General features: G+C 39.1%; 1 protein-coding gene across 1 annotated transcript in view; it reads left to right on the top strand.

Moving 5' to 3' along the window:
* Positions 1 to 20,284, top strand: part of CD47 (CD47 molecule) — a 70,554-nt gene that overhangs the window by 13,731 nt on the left and 36,539 nt on the right. The window contains exons 2-3 of the mRNA XM_010838555.1: positions 2,136 to 2,483; positions 14,307 to 14,396. Coding sequence (XP_010836857.1) covers positions 2,309 to 2,483; positions 14,307 to 14,396 — 265 coding nt within the window. The 5' untranslated portion in view covers positions 2,136 to 2,308. The remainder of the gene's footprint in view (positions 1 to 2,135; positions 2,484 to 14,306; positions 14,397 to 20,284) is intronic.

Raw genomic sequence — 20,284 nt, 5'->3', positions numbered from 1 at the left:
CTTTAATATTTTTTCCTACCTCCTTTCGAGGAGTTGGGTTGCTTTTCTGGGTGCCTGATGTCCTCTGCCGGCATTCAGAAGTTGTTTTGTGGAATTTACTCGACGTTTAAATGCTCTTTTGATGAATTTGTGGGGGAGAAAGTGTTTTCCCCGTCCTACTCCTCTGCCATCTTGGCGCCTTCCCTTTCCTTCCTTTCTAATTCCAGCATCATAACCACTTTCTTCTGTCCTTGTACACTCTATAGTCTCCACCCAGTGCTTATTTCTCAGGGGAAGTAATTCATAACTCCAGTGTTTTGAAGAATGCAGTTGGAAGTCCAGGTTTTGTCTAGAGCTTCCTGATATTTAGGTGGCTAGAAACGGAGAGAACTGGGGGAAGGTGAACTGTGGATGACCACAGGGTTGATTTAGACTGCAGTTCCCAGAAATGTAACAGTTTAGACCTGCCAGTCAGAGAAGGTCCAGAGCATTACATTAAGATGCTGGAGTGCCTAGTTTTTATAGTATGACCTTACATATTTATAGCACAGTACAGAGCACTGACCAATGTTTTCTCCATTGATGCCCACCACAATTCTGTGAGGGGCTCCCCAGGTGGCGCTAGTAGTAAAGAACCTGCATGCCATTGCAGGAGATGCATGACATGCAGGCTCGATCCCTGAGTCAGGAAGATTCCCTGGAGAAGGGCGTGGCATCCCACTCCAGGATTCTTGCCTGGAGAATCCTGTGGACATAGGAGCCTTGCAAGCTGCAGTCCATAGGGTCACAGAGAGTCAGACATGACTGAAGCGACTTAGCATGCACAATTCTGTGAAGCAGCCCAGTGTTCATTTTTTGATCCTCTTACTTATAGAGAGTAAACCAAGGCATAGAAAGTTAAGCAAATTGCTTAAGGTTTCACCCTGAAAAGTAACAGACAGAGATGGGATTTGTTCTCAGGCTTCTGAGCATTGTTCAGTTCATATTCCATGCTGCAGCCCAGCATTCAATTCAGTGGGCATTTATTGAAGCGTAATTATGTTCCTAGAGTAATAATATCCTGTGCCCCTGATAAAGGAAAATTCTTAAAGATGAACAATTAAAACTAAGGTTTTATTTATATCTGTCAATCCTTTTTTGAAAGGAAACACCAACTCACTGCTTACATGAAAGAAGTCATAAGTGGCTGAAGAATATGGAGAACAAGTACAGTTTGTCCACATTTTTGCACATTCCACATGAAAGGGGACCCATTTCTCAACCTCTCTTTTATAAGGCAACAATCAGTAGTTTATATTATTGAAAAGAGTTGATCTGATACATGCTACTTATTAGTAGTATCCGCTCTTGGTTTCAGCTTGCATCTTGTCTTTGTTTTGGGTGGTTTGTGGTTTCTAGAAGAAAGGGACACCTGTAATATATATTTGGAAGTTGTTCCTTAGTTTCAGTGAAATGTGGGAGTGGGAAAATGCCATTCAATTGTGTATAATCCTTTATGATACGTGCATACTGAATGTCTGTGGCTGTCTGTATTTTGCAATGGAAAAATAGCTGTAGAGAATATTTTTTTTTCTTAATCCTTAGCATTCTAAGGCTTACCATCCTAGTGGAAAGATGTGATGTGATTCATGTGATTTACTTTTTATATTTAAGTACAGTGGAGCCTGCTACCTTTTTTGGAAATGCAACCTAGGGATAGAAATACACTTCCTATCAGTTTAGCAAGTTCTATTTGGAGAAAATGTATAGAAGTTGAGACTGAATATATTATTTGGTTTTACTTTCAATTTAAAAATTTTCTCATAGTAAAGTCAGTATTTTTCTTTAAATATCAGAATACACAAGCTTCAGAGTTTCCAAAGCCAGATACTACATCTGCATGTTCTAACACAGTTGCTGAGTTTATTCCCAGGATACATGAGAATGTATATTTTGTGTTAGTGGGAATGAATAAAGAAGAGGTACAGTGTTGTCTATCAGCTGAGCACATTAATATTAAAATAATTTGTTCTTTTCACTTCACCCATCTTCCCTATAGTTGCTTACTTGCTTAAGTGAACAATAGAAGCACTTCTCTTTATCTTAAGAATTTGTAACATACCTAAGATCTCATAGTATTCTGTATGAAATGAAACAATTTTATTTCTCTTTTCCAGGTTCAGCTCAACTAATATTTAATGCAATCAAATCGGTAGAATATACCCTTTGCAATCAAACCGTTGTCATCCCATGTTTTGTTAATAATGTGGAGACGAAGAACATTACTGAATTGTATGTCAGATGGAAATTTAAAGGAGAAAACATTTTCATCTTTGATGGAAGTCAGCGGATGTCCAAGCCCAGCAGTAACTTTTCTAGTGCACAAATCGCACCATCAGAATTACTGCGTGGCATTGCCTCTTTGAAGATGGCTAAAAGTGATGCCGTCTTAGGAAACTACACTTGCGAAGTAACGGAGTTGAGCAGAGAAGGGGAAACCATCATAGAACTAAAATATCGTGTTGGTAAGACTTCTATAAAGTTTCCCTGTTATTTCTTCTGCAGCAACATGATCCTGTTAAAGGAGGGTAAAATGGGGCTAGGAACTTCTTTGAATCAAAAAGCATACTATTAATACTTAATGTTGGAGTGTTTAGCAGCATTAAGATCATGAGTTTTATCTTATTTGCTCTTCTCCTTTTCTCAATAAATCTCCTTTGTTGGTTGATAATTTGTGCATTGTATGGTCCTCAGACTTTAGGTCTGAGGACTGTGACATTTGCAGGGAGCAGTCCAGGAGTCATGTCCTCTGAGGTTTTGTTTGCTGCCATCAGAAGTATTTTCTTTCATGTGATTTATTTTCAAGCCTTTTTCCCAATTATTTCACCTTTTTGTTTTTTAACCTTACACTTTGATCAAGGGTTGCCAAATCCCAAACATGCTTCCTCTGGAAAGAACAGATTAGGAGGAGAATAAGAATATTAAAAATCATGTTATCATAGCTGATTCCTTGAGATTTCCTGTGCTTAGCCTTGCTTTGGTGTTGTTCCCCCCTCCCCACCTTGGCTAAGAAGTGGGAGAGCTAGGGATTCAATTTAATATATTTAAATTCAGCTTTGATTATAGTAGCACGATCCTGCCCTTTCTGAGTTGGTGAGTTGCATAAAGCAGTAAAGTTAGCTGAGTAAAAAGTTTTCATTTCTCTCCTATTCCTTGCAGTGCCAGCTAAGTTCTTCAGCCACACAGAGGTACATTTCAGCTTTCTGTTTTGAAATCTCTATTTAGAATTGCTAGCTATATTACTGATCTCAGGATTAGACCATATTTTGAGAACCTGCTCTTTTCGTGGACTCAGATCGGTTCCATTGGATCCACTATTTGCCTCTGTTCTTCTTGCATTTACCATTAATAAATGTCTCTTACCACACTGGGAATGAGGTGCTTGGGTTGATAGAATCCTTTAACATTGCTTAGTATTATGAAATCAGCAGATCCGGGTTATATCCCCTATTCTGCAACCTAACTGTTCACCTTTATGGTGTTGAGCAGTTACTTTGCCAAGTCAAGTTACCTCATCTCTAACATGGGGATGAAGATAGATTCCTGCCTTTATGTCTTATCCTAACAGTCTGATGAGCACCAAATGAGGTCCCTTGTGTACAAGCACTATGTGAACTGAAGTGCTTTATAGGTGTGAATTGTGTTCTTGGGATGTTTGTTTTATAAAGGATGGTGTCAAGCTGTGAAGCTGGCCTGCGGTTGTAAGAGGGATTCTTGCACCATGAGGAGAGGCTGAGAGATGGCTTAGAGTAGGCTAGCAGAATCTGGAAGGCTTTTCTGCTCAGAAATCTCTCTTACATTGTATCTTGTATTAAGTTGTACTAATTTAGGCTGAAGAGTTTTTTTTGTTTTATTTATTTTAAAGTATACCTTTCAACAGGGGGTCGAATCTGGAATTGCATAATCTAATATCTAGTTGAAACTTTTTCTGAAGGAATGTACAGTTTTATTGGAATGAAAAAACAAGACATAGGGATCAATCATTTGGTAGTTGTGTAGGTCACCGAGAGGTAATCTCAAGATATGAGACTCGAAAGGCCAGGAGATGGAATGAAATGAATGGGAAAGGAATACCAGCATCTGGAGATGAAGAGAAAGTGTATAATTTTGTGTGTCTGTGATTGTTTTATTTTTCTTTATTTTCAAAGTACCCTATAAAAATATGAACTATGTTTACTTTGGGACCATTCAAATGAGGAAGTATTATTTGGAGAGAAGTATTCATTGGAGGAAGTATTCATTGAGGAAGTATTCATTGGTGAGAATGTATAAAATTCCACCAGAGGTCTCAGACATTTGGCTTTGCACTCATTGTTTATTTTTTGAAATAACTATAGACTCATAGGAAGTTCACAGAAATAAAAAATTCACAAAAATAAAACAGAACAGTGCTGGGTGCTGTGTACTCTTTTCTAAGTTACCCCTAATGCTTAAATCTTGTGTAACTTAAAAAAAAAACAAAACTGGGAAGTTGACAGTGGTACAATATGTGGGTATTTCTTTGTCATTTTGTGATATGTATATTTGTGTAACTACCACTGCAATCAGGACGTAGAACGATTTCTTTAGCACAACGCTCTCCCTCACGCTGACCTGGCAAGGACTGATTTGTTCCCCTTGTCCATAGTTTTGTCACATTAGTGCTGTTATGTAAATGGAATCATACAGTGTGTAATCTTTTGAGACTGGCTTTTTTCGGTCAGCACAGTGCCCTTGAGATGTAACCAAGTTGTTGCCTGTATCAGTTTGTTCTCTTTCTGTGTTTTTTGGCTGAGTAATATTCCATGGTATAGGCACATCACAGCTTGTTTAACTGTTCACCTGTTTTAGGACATCTTGAGTGTTTCCAGTTTTTGGCTATTACAATCATGTAGAGGTTTTTTAGGTGGGCATAGTGTTCACCTCTCTGAATAAGTACAGATTATTTGGTTGTTTGCATGTGTATGCTTAGTTTTTAAGGGAACCATCGAACTGGTTTCCAGAGTGGTTGGTCCATTTGACACCCCATCAGCAGCATATGAGTGATCTCATTTCTTCACATCCTTGCTAGCATCTGCTGTTGTCATATCATTGTTTTGCATCCATTTTTTACTGGGGAAAAAAAAAAAAAAGAACCTTCTTCCGACAAAAAGTTAACTGGAGCAGGACTGTTACAGTGGAATACAAATGTATTGTGATAATGGAACTTGCCCTCATATGGACATTGGGGATTTAGGCAATAGAAACCAATTTTTTAGGCATAGATGAGGAACTGAAATTGTGTCATAGAGAATTATACTTAGTAGAATGTGGATTAAAGGTGGCCATTCTTTGTGCCATTCTTTTAAGTATTTTAGAACTACTGTCAAATATATAGAAAATCTTGTGTATATATATATATTTTATATACCTCTGGTGCCTATGTATAGTATGGTACCATGGACAGAGCACAGGACTCAAATTTAGAAAGCTTTTTATATACATTTTTATTTTCTAGTTCAAGAAAATTTGGATAAGAAAGTCAACCTATCAGGCCCTCTGTTTTTACCTGCTAAATGCAGACCATTTCATCAAAGTCTTTCTCAAAATGTCTTGCTTACCTAACCAGAGATTTATTGAGCACCTACTGTGTGCTGGGCAGTGTCCTGGGCACTGGATTCAGTGATGACTAAGGCGAGATCCCTGATTTCAGGGAAGTGATAGTACAGTACCACGGTAAAATAATCTTATAAGACCAAGTAGTTTATGTTTATTGTGTCTTTAATTTAAGAACTCTGGGAGTTAGTTATAAGTCTTACCATTTAACACATGAAGTAAGAGATTTTGAGTACTTGTTCAAAATCAGTGTCATAGCCAAGATTTTAACCTAGTTTTGTCTTTCTTTAAAACCAGTATGTTTACTACCACTGCATATGGTTGCTATGAAAACATCTTGTAAACAACCAAATTACTAAATGTAAATAATAATAGTTATATAATGTGTTACTCTTATTTGTATGTATAGTATAGTGATTCAAAAACTTAGAAGCATAAATCTTTACTTTTTTCTGAGTAAGCTCTTAGGGTTTTGTTTTAAAAGGTCTGTTCAAGTTTAGAAAAGTTGCCATTTCCGTTATTATCAACATGAAATGTGTTATGTTCCTAATGTTGACATGAAGGCATTTTGAGATCCTTGTGTTGGTTTTCTAGTGCATGTGCAAACAACCACAAATGTAGCAGCTTTAAACTGCACCCATTTATTAGCTCAGCACTTTGCAGATCACAGTTGTGGTCATGGTATAACTAGGTTCTCCATTCAATCTTATGAGGCTAAAATCAAGATGTTTGAAGGCTGTGTTCTCATCAGAAGCTCAGGGTATGTTCCAAGCACACATGGTTGTGGAAAAATTAATTTCCTTGTGGTTGTAGAACTGAGGTCCCTGTTTCTTTGCTGGATGTCTGATGAGGGCTTCGCTTAGTTCCTAGAGGTTGCTCCATTCTTGCTCCAGAACCTCTTCCATATTTAAAGTCAGCTAAGAATAATCTTCTTCTTATTGATTCCTTTGCACATGTTGACTTTTTTTTTTTTTTGGCTAGAACAATCCAGATCCTTTTAAGGTCTTATTAGGTTTGCCTCCTCTCCCTCAAGAATAATCACTCTTTTTCAAAGTCAGCTGATTGGGGACCTTAATTTATAGTCAGCAAAATCCCTTTGCCATGTGACACAACATAATCATGGGAATGAAATCCATCATGTTCACAAGCCCCATCCCTCAAGGGGAAGGAGTTTTTTAAAAAAAAAGGCTTGCAGGGGACAGGGTTTGGGAACCACCTTAGAATTCTGGCTTTGATTAAATAACTAGGGATTATATCTTAGCCAAGTCAATGCATCAGAAAAACCCCTTCACAATCCTAAAGCATCACTAAAAATGTGGCTTAAATTTATTGTGATCTTCTTTTATGGAAATGTGTTCTTTGTGCATGGAGGTGTACCTTGTATATATTTGAAGGAGTTGTTGTTGTTTAGTCACTAAGTTGTGTCCAACTCTTTTGCAACCCCATGGACTGTAGCCTTCCAGGCTCCTCTGTCCATAGGATTTCCCAGGTAAGAATACTGGAGTGGGTTGCCATTTCCTTCAGATCCAGGGATGGAACTCACATCTCCTGCATTGACAGGTGGATTCTTTACCACTGAGCGACCAGGAAAGTGATCATATACATGAGTTCAGTTCAGTTCAGTTGCTCAGGTGTCCGACTCTTTGCGATCCCATGAACCACAGCATGCCAGGTCTCCCTATCCATCACCAACACCTGGAGTTTACCCAAACTCATGTCCATTGAGTCGGTGATGCCATCCAACCATCTCATCCTCTGTCGTCTGCCGGGGTCCAGCCCTGGCTGGATCCAGGGATTCCCTCGGGAGGATGGCGTTGGTGAAAGGATAGATAAAAAGAGAAAAAGATAAGGAAAGAATTTTGCAGTTAAGAAAATAGAGGAGAGAAAAGAGGCTGATATTTCTTGGTTTACGCAGAAAGCCAATAAAGCCCCAGCACAGGACTTGCTCTGTTCACGTAGGCCGCAGACGCCCTCTCAAATAGCTGAAGGTGCCCCACCTTAGGCACCTTCTCAAGTGGGTCTTAGAAGCCCAGGCAGGAAAGTGAAGCCCCTGAGCTCCATGGAATCAGCCTGAATAGGAAAAGGAAAGAGAAAGAACGACATGGGGAGACCAAGCTTCGGTGAGCAAGGCCCACACTTTATTTTCCAAAGTAGTTTTTATACCTTAAGTTGTGCATAAAGGATAATGGGGGAAGGGGTAGAGTCATGCAAGGTCAGCAGTCCTTGATCCTTATGGAAGCCAGGCTTTCTTTCTGCAAACTTATCATATGCAAAAGTTTTAGGTGATTTACATCATCTGGCCAGGAGGCCTGTTAACTTTTCTTGAGAAAACTTATTTTTCTCTAAAGGTGATTATTCTAAAGTCAGGCGCCACCCTCCAAAAGCATTAGATAAAGTTGCATTCCTACAGGGAAAAAGTGTGGTGGGCTATAACAAGAAAAGAATTAACTCAGGGGTCCAAGGTTACAAACATTAAAGCTACTACTTACATTTCTATACACCAACTATATTAATCAATACACTCCCAGGGACACAGTAGGTAAGGGATATGGAAACTTGGCAGCAAGCATTAGCTCAACAAAGATATCCTCTACTAGTTCTATTTTAACAATTTTAACTCTCTGAGAAGCTCTGCATTGTTGGAATATCTTAAGCTTCCCGTGCCTTTCATGGTTGGGAGGCTGTGAATCTGAACAAACCTGTCAGGCAAGCTAGAAAGTCATCAGAGGGGTTTGAATTGAAACACTCCTATTATGCCCAGGAGACTTATTAATTAGAGTTTTAAGTTGATTTTCTTACAGAGAAAGGTGGTCGGGGATAGCCCCCCGTTAATGTCAGAAGAGTTGGTGAAAGTCGTAAAATAGTAAAACAGACAGATTTTGGTTTTGGGGTAGATGCTCAGCAGGTCCGGAGGGCAGACCCCCCTCGAGCTCTGACTCGCCTTGCCCATCAGAGCTCTCCTGCATGACCTTGTCATGGGTGGGGACTCCCGTGCTGGCTCCCAGCAGTCATCCCCTTCTCCTCCTGCCCCCAATCCCCCCCAGCATCAGAGTCTTTTCCAATGAATCAACTCTTCACATGAGGTGGCCAAAGTATTGGAATTTCAGCTTCAACATCAGTCCTTCCAATGAACACCCAGGACTGATCTCCTTTAGGATGGACTGGTTGGATCTCCTTGCAGTCCAAGAGACTCTCAAGAGTCTTAAACACCACAGTTCAAAAGCATCAATTCTTCGGTGCTCAGCTTTCCTTATAGTTCAACTCTCACATCCATACATGACTGCTGGAAAAACCATAGCCTTGACTAGATGGACCTTTGTTAACAAAGTAATGTTTCTGCTTTTTAATATGCTATCTAGATTGGTCATAACTTTCCTCCCAAGGAGTAAGTGTCTTTTAATTTCATGGCTGCAATCACCATCTGCAGTGATTCTGGAGCCCCCAAAAATAAAGTCTGACACTGTTTCCCCTGTTTCCCCATCTATTTCCCATGAAGTGATGGGACCAGATGCCATGATCTTAGTTTTCTGAATGTTGAGCTTTAAGCCAACTTTTTCTTTCTCCTCTTTCACTTTCATCAAGCGGCTCTTTAGTTCCTCTTCACTTTCTGCCGTAAGAGTGGTGTCATCTGCATATCTGAGGTTATTGATATTTCTCCTAGCAATCTTGATTCCAGCTTGTGCTTCTTCCAGCCCAGCATTTCGCATAATGTACTCTGTATAGAAGTTAAGTAAGCAGGGTGACAATATACAGCCTTGATGTACTCCTTTTCCAATTTGGAACCAGTCTGTTGTTCCATGTCCAGTTCTAACTGGTGCTTCCTGACCTGCATATAGATTTCTCAAGAGGCAGGTCAGGTGGTCTGGTATTCCCATCTCTTTCAGAATTTTCCACAGTTTATTGTGATCCACACAGTCAAAGGCTTTGGCATAGTCAATAAAGCAGAAATAGATGTTTTTCTGGAACTCTCTTGCTTTTTTGATGATCCAGCAGATGTTGGCAATTTGATCTCTGGTTCCTCTGCCTTTTCTTAAAACCAGCTTGAACATCTGGAAGTTCACAGTTCACGTATTGCTGAAGCCTGGCTTGGAGAATGTTGAGCATTACTTTACTAGCATGTGAGATGAGTGCAACTGTGCGGTAGTTTGAGCATTCTTTGGCATTGCCTTTCTTTGGGATTGGAGTGAAAACTGACCTTTTCCAGTCCTGTGGCCACTGCTGAGTTTTCCAAATTTGCTGGCATATTGAGTGCAGCACTTTCACAGCATCATCTTTTAGGTCATATACATAATTTTATATAAAACATTGGTTTTACCCTAGAATCTCGTTTTATATTTGAATATCCAATTCAGTGATCATCATACTTTTCCCATCTTACCAGTTAGAGGTATCATGTTTATGTCAATGAGAGAAGATAAATTACAGTAGTGATTTTAAACTGAGTAAGTTGTGGACACCCACCCCCCACCCCCATAGCCACACACACACAATTGTTGGAGTAAAAGCTGAGAGGGCAGTGTATGTAAAGTGAAGTGAAACAAAAGTCACTCAGTCATGTCCAACTCTTTATGACCCCATGGACTGTATAGTCCATGGAATTCTCCAGGCCAGAATACTGGAGTGGGTAGCCTTTTCCTTCTCCAGGGGATCTTCCCAACCCAGGGATCAAACCCAGGTCTCCTGCATTGCAGGTGGGTTCTTTACCAGCTGAGCCACAAGGGAAGCCCAGGAATACTGGAGTGGGTAGCCTATCCCTTCTCCAGTGATCTTCCCAACCCAGGAATGGAACCGGGGTCTCCTGCATTGCAGGCAGATTCTTTACTAACTGAGCTATGAGGGAAGCCCTGGAGAGTATGTGATGTTTGGATAAACCCCAGGTGGTTTTGATAAGTTTCAGTTAAGAATCACTTAGTCAATAATGTTATTTATTCATAATCCTACCCCACATCTTTGAAATAGCTCTTATACGTGTTATTTCTGCCTAGAGGTATAGAGTCAGCTGTTAGTCATCTAGTCTGTTTCCCCATCTAATTCATGATTTCCTTCTATCATACCGTAAGTAGTTGGTCATTCAGACTTTTTACATAAATGTTTGACATGAGGAAGCTGTTACTTCCCAAAGGATTTTAGTCTATTATTAGGCAGTTCTAATTCTTCCTGAAATCAAACTAAAGCTTGCAACCCTTCAATTTCTCACTCACTAGGAGGGCTGTGGTATTTCTCACCCAAGTTTCTTCTCTAAGGTAAAAATCCCCAGTTCTTTCAATCATTGCTCATAGTTTCAGCATCCCCATTCTAGTCACTTTCCTTTGTAACAGTTCCCTATTATGACTTTAAATTTGATGAGTAAACTGAACACAAGACTGGACTGCATTTGTCAAACACATCCTACCTTTGTGCTACTACCTGACTGCTGCATTAACTTTCTGATAAGTCCTGTTTCTCTGTAATCCATTCTCCTCATGGCTACCAAGGAAGATTTTAAGTAAATCATTTTTCTGTTTGACGCTTTCCAATAACTTTTCATTGTAGAATAAAATCCAAACTTTCTAAACAAGCTAATAAGACCCAGCATGATGTTAATCCCAGCAAACTCTTTCCATCTCATTGTGTATCATTAAATTTTAGTCACACTGGCCATCATTTAGTTGCTCAAACTTGCTGTTCCTTTGGTGTATCTTCTCCCCTGTCTGGAAATGGCAGGCTATTTCCAGTCCAAGGTTTGGGGCCAGTTCCTCTCCCCAGAGGCCTTTCCTTACTACCCACAAGAGTCTTGTCCCTCAGCCCCTCCCCCTCCTCAAGTCTATGGCTTCACCTAGCTTGTTCACTGCTGAATCTCAGATACCTAGAAGAAATCCTATCCATGCATGCATTCTCAGTTGCTCAGTTGTGTCCAACCCTTTGTGACAATATGGACTGTAGCCTGCCAGACTCCTCCCTCCATGGGATTTTCCTGGCAAGAATACTGGAGTGAGTTACCATTCCCTTCTCCAGGAGATCTTCCCAATCAAGGGAACTGAACCACATCTCCTTTATCTCCTGCATTGCAGGCAAATTGTTTAACCACTGAGCTGCTGGGGAAACCCACCCTACCCATGGTGGGCTTTTAATAAATTTTGTGTAATAAATGAAAAATGAGTGGTCAGACCAGGTCAAACATACTTCTTATTTTCACTGGTAGATTTCTGTTAATAAATGCCAAGAATGTTGAATATCATTCTGTTGTGTAGGCAGGGAGGCCTGTGAAATAACATTTCCTTCTCAGCCCATCTTGAACATGAGATCAAATACTGGCTGTATCTTGAAAGCAGCAACCACAGGATTTACTGTCAGACCAGAAGTAGGGTGTGAGAGAAACCATGGAGTCAAGGATGATTCCAAGGCTTTTAGCTTGAGCAACTGGAGAAATGGGGTCACCACTACTGAAATGGGGAAACTGAGAGGGTAGGTTTGGTGAAGGAGTAGGGGGAACTTATGTCAGAAGTCAGTTGCTTAATTATCTAGGCCTTAGTTTCCCATATGATAAGGAGGGTTTAATTAATCCTCCTGTAATAATTGTGAGGATTTGGGGAGTTAATGATATACACAACTCAAAACAAAATAATGAAGTAGAGAAAAATAAGTCAATTAAGAATAATCATTAAATCATAGAGCTTTTACTAAATCCTTTGGGCATTTAGATGTGAAAACCTAGGGATAATTCATAAAGATTTCTCTTGGTAGGATTTTAGACTGAATTGAAATGGATTTTTCTTGGTAAAGGAAGATGCTCAGTAATTGTTGGAAATTAAGGTATTAATTCAGAAGACATCTGTCTCTTGGTAGAGACCTGCAACCATGAGAGCATCCACCCCTCACCCAAAAAAGCTGTCTTTCATTCACTCACTATTTTTTGACTGTTGGGACCTTCAGCAACAAACCAATTGAGTCTCTGCATGTGTAGGGCAAAATGTTAGATTATGGAAAGCAAATATCTGTGAGATAGAGTTTATAACATTATTATATTCTGTGGATTATTGTTAACATCTACCAGAGCTTAACATTATAAGCTAAGGTGGGAAATGCATAGTTAGCCTTACTGTATGAAAGCCAGATAGTTTCCTTACTTGCTGATAAAGAGGCAGAACAGTGGAAGATTTGAAAGAGTTAATTTTAGAAGAACATGAGTGCTTGCTTTGGATAAAATTAGCATTTCCCTCTATACAGACAAACTCTGAAATGCTTTCAGTGCATTTACTTTACTTTATTGTTAGAGAAGAAATTTCACAGGTAAAATTATGGTCTTAAGATGCAACTAAACTTAATTTTTTTTAAGTTCTCAACAAACCTTCTTTGAAGACTTAACATCACAATTTCTTTTATATAGAATGTATCATTTTATAATATCATTCTCTAGGTAACTTGTAACACACTTAATTGTTGTTGTTGTTCAGTCACCAAGTCGTATCCGACTCTTTGTGATCCCATGGACTGCAGCATGCCAGCCTTCCCTGTCTTCTACTATCTCCCACAGTTTGCTCAAGTTCATGTCCATTGAGTCGGTAATGCTGTCTAACCATCTCATCCTCTGCTGTCCTCTTCTTTTGTCTTAATCTTTCCCAGCATCAGGGTCTTTTTTAATGAGTCGGCTCTTTGCACAATTAATAGAAGCTTCCTTAATAGCTTAGTTGGTAAAGAATCCGCCTACAATGCAGGAAACCCATGTTCGATTCCTGGGTCAGGAAGATCCGCTGAAGAAGGGATAAGCTAACCCACTCTGGTATTCTTGGGCTTCCCTTGTGGCTCAGCTGGTAAAGAATCTGCCTGCAGTGCGGGAGACCTGGGTTTGATCCGTGGGTTGGGAAAATCCCCTGGAGAAGGTAAAGGCTACCCACTCCAGTATTCTGGCCTGGAGAATTCCATGGACTGTAAAGTCCATGGGGTTGCAAAGAGTCAGACACGACTGAGTGACTTTCACTTCACTTCACTTAATACCTAAAGCCCCTCATGTTACTTTACACGTAAACAATCATTTGAGGCCTAATTATTCATAAATGCATCTTCTAATCTAGAGTAAGTTTGAGAAAAGCTAGGGCTCACATCTGTCCGGTTTTAGTCAGAGTAAGGTGAAGGTACCCAGTAGTACAACTTCCTCACTTTGATACCCTGAGTCAGTCTTTACAGAAAGGCGTCACTGTTAGCTTAAGATAAATTCTTGGCATTTACATGTAACAGGTATTCATTGTAGCAGTGCATAATTATAATTGTAGTTAATGTTTACTGAGCACTTGGTAAGTGCCAAGGTTTTTTTATGTATTAACTCTGTTAGCAGTTACAATAGTCCAGTGTAACAATGAGGACACTGAAGAACAAGAGGGGTTAAGACTTTGTTCAAGGTCACAGAGATTGTAAATTAGCGTTGCGTTTCAAAGCCAGACACTGTGGCTGTAGAACCTTGTTCTTAATTCCTGTGCCGTACCACCTCCTTCTAGAAGTCATAGGTTAGGGAAAATGTGGTGAAAAGCACTTACATAAATAATTTTTTGTTTCATAAGTAAAATTTGTTGTGTAAGTAAATTATATGTATAGTTTGTTTATTTTAAAGGTGAACTTTTAATTCAATTATTTTTATTTTCCATCTCCACAATAATATACATTGTTGACTAGTCACAGTTAGGATTTATAAAGTGATTATAGTAAGTGTTAATTGTGATTTTTGTTTTCTTTCTTCCCAGTTTCATGGTTCTCTCCAAATGAAAATATCCTCATTGTTATTTTCCCAGTTTTGGCTATACTTCTGTTCTGGGGACAGTTTGGTATTGTGAGTAAGTATTTATTTCTATTTTTCATTTATGTTTTACTGGTTAAATTGTTGTTTCTGGGAGGCAGTGTTGGCAAAATGTTTAATTTAGCTGAACTGTATTAGCAAGTATGATATTGTGATAAGTAAGAATGTGCAATCAATATGAATATTCTCCTTGAAGTCTATATTGTCCTTCATAGTTTACTTTGGTTCACTTTTAATTCCACAGAAGGTTTTCATTTTTTAACTTCTTAAGAATTAGCATTGTGAATCCTGATAATAACAGTACCTTGACTCAGCTGGTTTTAATGTTTACAGAACATATATAAAAATATTATTTTCTTTGGTAAAGATATGGTTACAGTCTTCATTGGTGATAAGATACGATGTTGTAGAAGAAGGAATCAAGATGGCAGCATATGAACACCCTGAGCTTACAACCTCCCCTGGCACATCAAAGTTATAATACAACTGTTTTCAGAGCAGCTGTCTCTGAGAATGACCCAAAGACTGATAGAGAACATATTCTACAACTGTAAAGAGGAAACCACAACCAGATGAGTAGGAGGGGCAGAGATGTGGTCTGGTCAGAACCCACACTTGGGGTCCTTAAGTGGGAGGAAAATCACAGCAGTGGAGATCCTCCCTGAGGGGTCAAGCCCCACATCTGGCTCCCCATCCTGGAGGTCCTAAACCAAGTATGTGTGTGTGTGTGTGTGTGCGTGCGTGCACGCGTGCATGCACGCACACACGCACATGCATTCAGTCATGTCCGACTCTTTGTGACCCCATGGACTGTAGCCCACCAGGCTTCTCTGTCCATAAAATTTTCCAGGCAAGAACAGTGCAGTTCAAGTGCCCAAAGTATCTGACCTTGAATACTGGTGGGACTTAGGTTTGGGAGAACCAGTGACTGTGGTATACCAAGACTTTGCTCTTAAAGGGTGTGTCCAAAAGCATATTTGCTTCAAGTCCCAGCACAGAGGTAGCACTTGACAGCTGTCTGGGTCAGACCCAGTGACTTTTCATGGAGAGCCTTGCTAGGAGACCATAGGCAGCTGGGATTACCCCCCAGAACTGAGATGCTGGTGGCAGCCATTTTTGTGATCTTGTAGTACCCCTCTTGATGCCTGAGCTGGTGGGCACCATGTTGGAATTGTCTCTCTCACATATTAGCACCTGGGGCTGGCACAGGCCACCAGCAGTCATGAGACTGGTAATAGTCATAGACTGACAGGTTGCACAGCCAGCAGTGTTGGGAAGTCTATCATGCCTACCAGTGTGCCTGCAGGAGTCAGCCTCACCACAATAGAAGAGCACACACAGGAGATACTTCTGGTGCATCTGGCTCTGGTGGCCATAGAGAACCTTGACACTGGGCCCCATAAGACATCTCCCACATAAGGCCACTTATCTAAGATTAGGAGGTGTAATGGATCTACCTAATATCTAGAAATAAACAGAGATTTAGGCAATATGAGGAGACAGAGGAATATGTTTCAAATGAAAAAACAAGAGAAACTCTCAGAAAAAGAGCCAAATGAAACAGATAAGCAATTTTCCTGATAAAGTGTTTAAGGTAATAATCATAAAGATGCTTACTAGTCTGGAGAAGAATGGATGAAAACAGTGAAAACTTCAACAAGGAGTTAGAGAATAGAAGAAAAGAATCCATCAGAACTGAAGAATACAATAACTGAAGTCAAAAGTACGGTCAGTTCAGTCTTTCAATCATGTCCATCTCTTTGTGATCCCCTGGACTGCAGCATACCAGCCTTCCCTGTACCATCTCCTGGAGCTTTCTCAAACTCATGCCCATCGAGTCAGTGATGCCATCTATCTCATCCTAGGTCATCCTCAAAGGACAAAGGATTGTCACTTAAAAAGTGAAGGTTAAATGACAGAAAATAATTTTTGTAAAATCAAATGTAACTATATACAGTGAGTGTTATTTGTGTGTACAGAATAGAAAGATATAAATATGACATCAAAAACATAAAACATGGTTTGAGAGTAGGGAGGAGTAAAAACAGTTTCAGAATGTATTTGAACTTCAGTGACTATTAGCTTAAAATAATCTGCTGATAGATCCATATATGTAAACTTCATGATAACCACAAACCAAAAGCCTATAATATATACACAAAAAGTAAAGGAGAAGAAGCCCAAACACAAAACTAAAAATCATCAAACCATGAGGGAAGAAACTAAAAGAAGAAAGAAACAGAAAAGAACTACAAAAGCAACCAGAAAATAATTAACAAAATGGCAATAAAAGTGCATACCTATCAGTAATCACTTTAAATGTAAATGGATTAAATGCTCCAACCAAGAGACACAGGATGGCTGATTGGACACAAAAACAAGATCCATCTATGTGCTGCCTACAAAAAACTCACTTCAAACCCAAAGACATACATGGTCTGGAAATAAAAGGCTGGGAAAATATGTTGATGCAAATGGAAACAAACAGAAAGCTGAACAGCTGTACTCATATCAACCAAAATAGACTTTAAAACAAAGACTTTAATAGAAGACAAAAAGAGAGAAGGTGTTACATAAGGACAAATGGCTCAATCCAAGAAGAGGATATAACATTCAAAAGTATTTATGTATCCAACAAAGGAGCACCTAATGTATATAAAGCAACTATTAACAAATAATAGGAAAATTGACAGTAATACAGTAGTTGGTTACTTTGATACTCCACTTACATCAGTGAATAGATCATCTGCACAGAAAATTACTTGTCAGGCTTCATGTAACTTATATATACATACAGATGACTCTTGAGAGTCCCTTGGACTGCAAGGAGATCAACCAGTACATTCTAAAGGAGATCAGTCCTGGGTGTTCATTGGAAGGACTGATACTGAAGCTGAAACTCCAATACTTTGGCCACCTCATGCGAAGAGTTGATTCATTGGAAAAGACCCTGATGCTGGGAGGGATTGGGGGCAGGAGAAGAAGGGGATAACAGAGAATGAGATGGCTGGATAGCATCACTGACTTGATGGACATGAGTTTGAGTGAACTCTGGGAGTTGGTGGTGGACAGGGAGACCTGGCGTGCTGTGATTCATGGAGTTGCAAAGAGTCAGACACGACTGAGTGACTGAACTGAACTGAACAGACACACACACACACACACACACACACACACACACACATATATGAGCACACACACACACACATATATATATGAGTATACACACATATATAGGATATCCCATTCAAAACCAACATAGTACACACTCTTTTCAAGTGCACAGGGAATATGCTCCAAGATAGATAATGTGCTGGGCCACAAAACAGTCTCAATAAATTTTATAAGATTTACAGACAAGCAAAAGCTGAGACAATTCAGCACCACCAAACCAACTCGTCAACAAATGCTAAAGGATCTTCTTTGGATAGGGAACACAGAAAAAGTTTATAAAAATGAACACAAAACAACAAAGTAAATGGCAAAGGATCATACTTATAAATACTTTAAATGTAAATGGGTTAAATGCCCCAATCAAAAGACAAAGACTGGCCGAATGGATATAAAAACAAGACCCCTGTATATGCTGTCTACAAGAGACCCACTTCAAATCTAGGGACACATACAGACAGAAAGTGAGGGGCACGAAAAAGATATTTTAGGCAAATGGAGACCAAAAGAAAGCAGGAGTAGCAAGACTCATATCAGAAAATAGACTTTGAAATAAAGACCGTAATAAGAGACAAAGAAGGACAGTATATAGTGATCAATGGCTCAATCCAAGAAGAAGATATAACAATTATATATGTGCCCAGCATAGGAGCAACTCAATACATAAGGCAAATGCTAATAAGTATGAGAGGGGAAATTAACAGCAACACAATAGTAGTGGGGGCCTTTAGTACCCCACTCACACCTATGGATAGATCAACCAAATAGAAAATTAGCAAGGAAATACAAGATTTAAATGATACAGAGGACCAGTTAAACCTAATTGATATCTGCATTTCACCCAAAAACAATGGATTTCAACCTTTTCTCAAGTGCACATGGAACAGATAGATCACATCCTGGGTCATATATCTAGCCTTGGTAAATTTTATAAAATTGAAATAATTTCAAGCATCTTTTCTGATCACAATGCAGTAAGATTAGATGTCAGCAACAGCAAAAAAAGGAAAAATACCATTAAAAACACAAACATATGGAGGCTAAACAGCACACTTCTGAATAACCAACAGATCACCATGGACAAAATTGAAAAGGAAATCAAAAGAAACAAGTGAAAATGAAAACATGACAACCCAAAATCTATGGGATTCAGTAAAAGCAGTGCTTAGAGGGAGATTCGTAGCAATACAAGCCTATCTTAGAAACAAGAGAAACCTCAAATAAACAACCTAACTTTATACCTAAAGCAACATAGAAAAAGAGCAGTAGAACCCCAAAGTTAGTAGGACAGAAATCATAAAAAAAAAAAAAAGAAATCATAAAAATCAGAGCAGAAATAAATGAAAAAGAAATGAAGGAGACTGTAGCAAAAATCAATGAAAACTAAAAGCTGGTTCTTTGAGAAGATAAAATAGACAAACCATTAGCTGGACTCATTAAGGGAAAAAGGGAGAACAATCAAATCAGCAAAATTAGAAATGAAAATGGAGAAATCACAACAGACAACACAGAAATACAAAAGGTCATAAAAAACTACTATGAGCAATTATATGCCAATAAAACGGACAACTTGGAAGAAACAAATTCTTTGAAAAGTATAGCCCTCCAAAACTTAACCAGGAAGAAATAGAAAATCTGAACAGACCCATCACAAGCACGGAAATTGAAACTGTATTTAAAAATCTTCCAACAAACAAAAAAGCCCAGGACCAGATGGCTTCACAAGTGAATTCTACCAAAAATTTAGAGAAGATCTAACACCTGTCCTACTCAAACTCTTCCAGAAAATTGCAGAGGAAGGTAAACTCCCAAACTCATTCTATGAGACCACCATCACTCTAATACCAAAACCAGACAAAGATGCCACACAAAAAAGAAAACTACAGGCCAATATCACTGATGAACATAGATGCAAAAATCCTCAACAAAATTCTAGCAAACTGAATCCAACAGTATATTAAAAAGATCATGCATCATGACAAGTGGGCTTTATCCCAGGGATGCAAGGATTCTTCAGTATTCACAAGTCAGTCAATGTGATACACCATATTAACAAATTTAAAGATAAAAACCATATAATTATCTCAATAGATGTGGAGAAAACTTTTGACAAAATTCGTTTTTGTCAACACCCATTTATGATAAAAAAAAACTTCTCCACAAAGCAGGCATATAAGGAACATACCTCAACATAATAAAAGGCGTATGCAACACACCCACAGCAAACATCCTCAATGGTGAAAAATTGAAAGTATTTCCCCTAAAATCAGCAACCAGACAAGGGTGCCCACTCTTACCACTACTATTCAACATAGTTTTGGAAGTCCTAGCCACAGCAGTCAGAGAAGAAAAAGAAATAAAATGAATCCAGATTGGAAAAGAAGAAGTAAAACTCCCACTATTTGCAGATGACATGATCTTCTATATAGAAAACCCTAAAGATACCACCAGAAAATTACTAGAGCTAATCAATTAATATAGTAAAATTGCAGTATATAAAACTAGCACACTGAAATCCCTTGCATTCCTATACACTAACAGTGAAAAAACAGAAATTAAGGAAACAATCCCATTCACCATTGCAACAAAAAGAATAAAATACTTAGGAATAAATTTACCCTCACGCGAAGAGTTGACTCGATGGAAAAGACTCTGATGCTGGGAGGGATTGGGGGCAGGAGGAGAAGGGGATGACAGAGGATGAGATGGCTGGATGGCATCACTGACTCGATGGACGTGAGTCTGAGTGAACTC

This window comes from Bison bison, unplaced genomic scaffold (assembly GCF_000754665.1).
Source record: "Bison bison bison isolate TAMUID 2011002044 unplaced genomic scaffold, Bison_UMD1.0 scf7180017864098, whole genome shotgun sequence".
NCBI lineage: Eukaryota > Metazoa > Chordata > Mammalia > Artiodactyla > Bovidae > Bison > Bison bison.
This window is presented reverse-complemented; position numbering and strand designations above follow the sequence as displayed.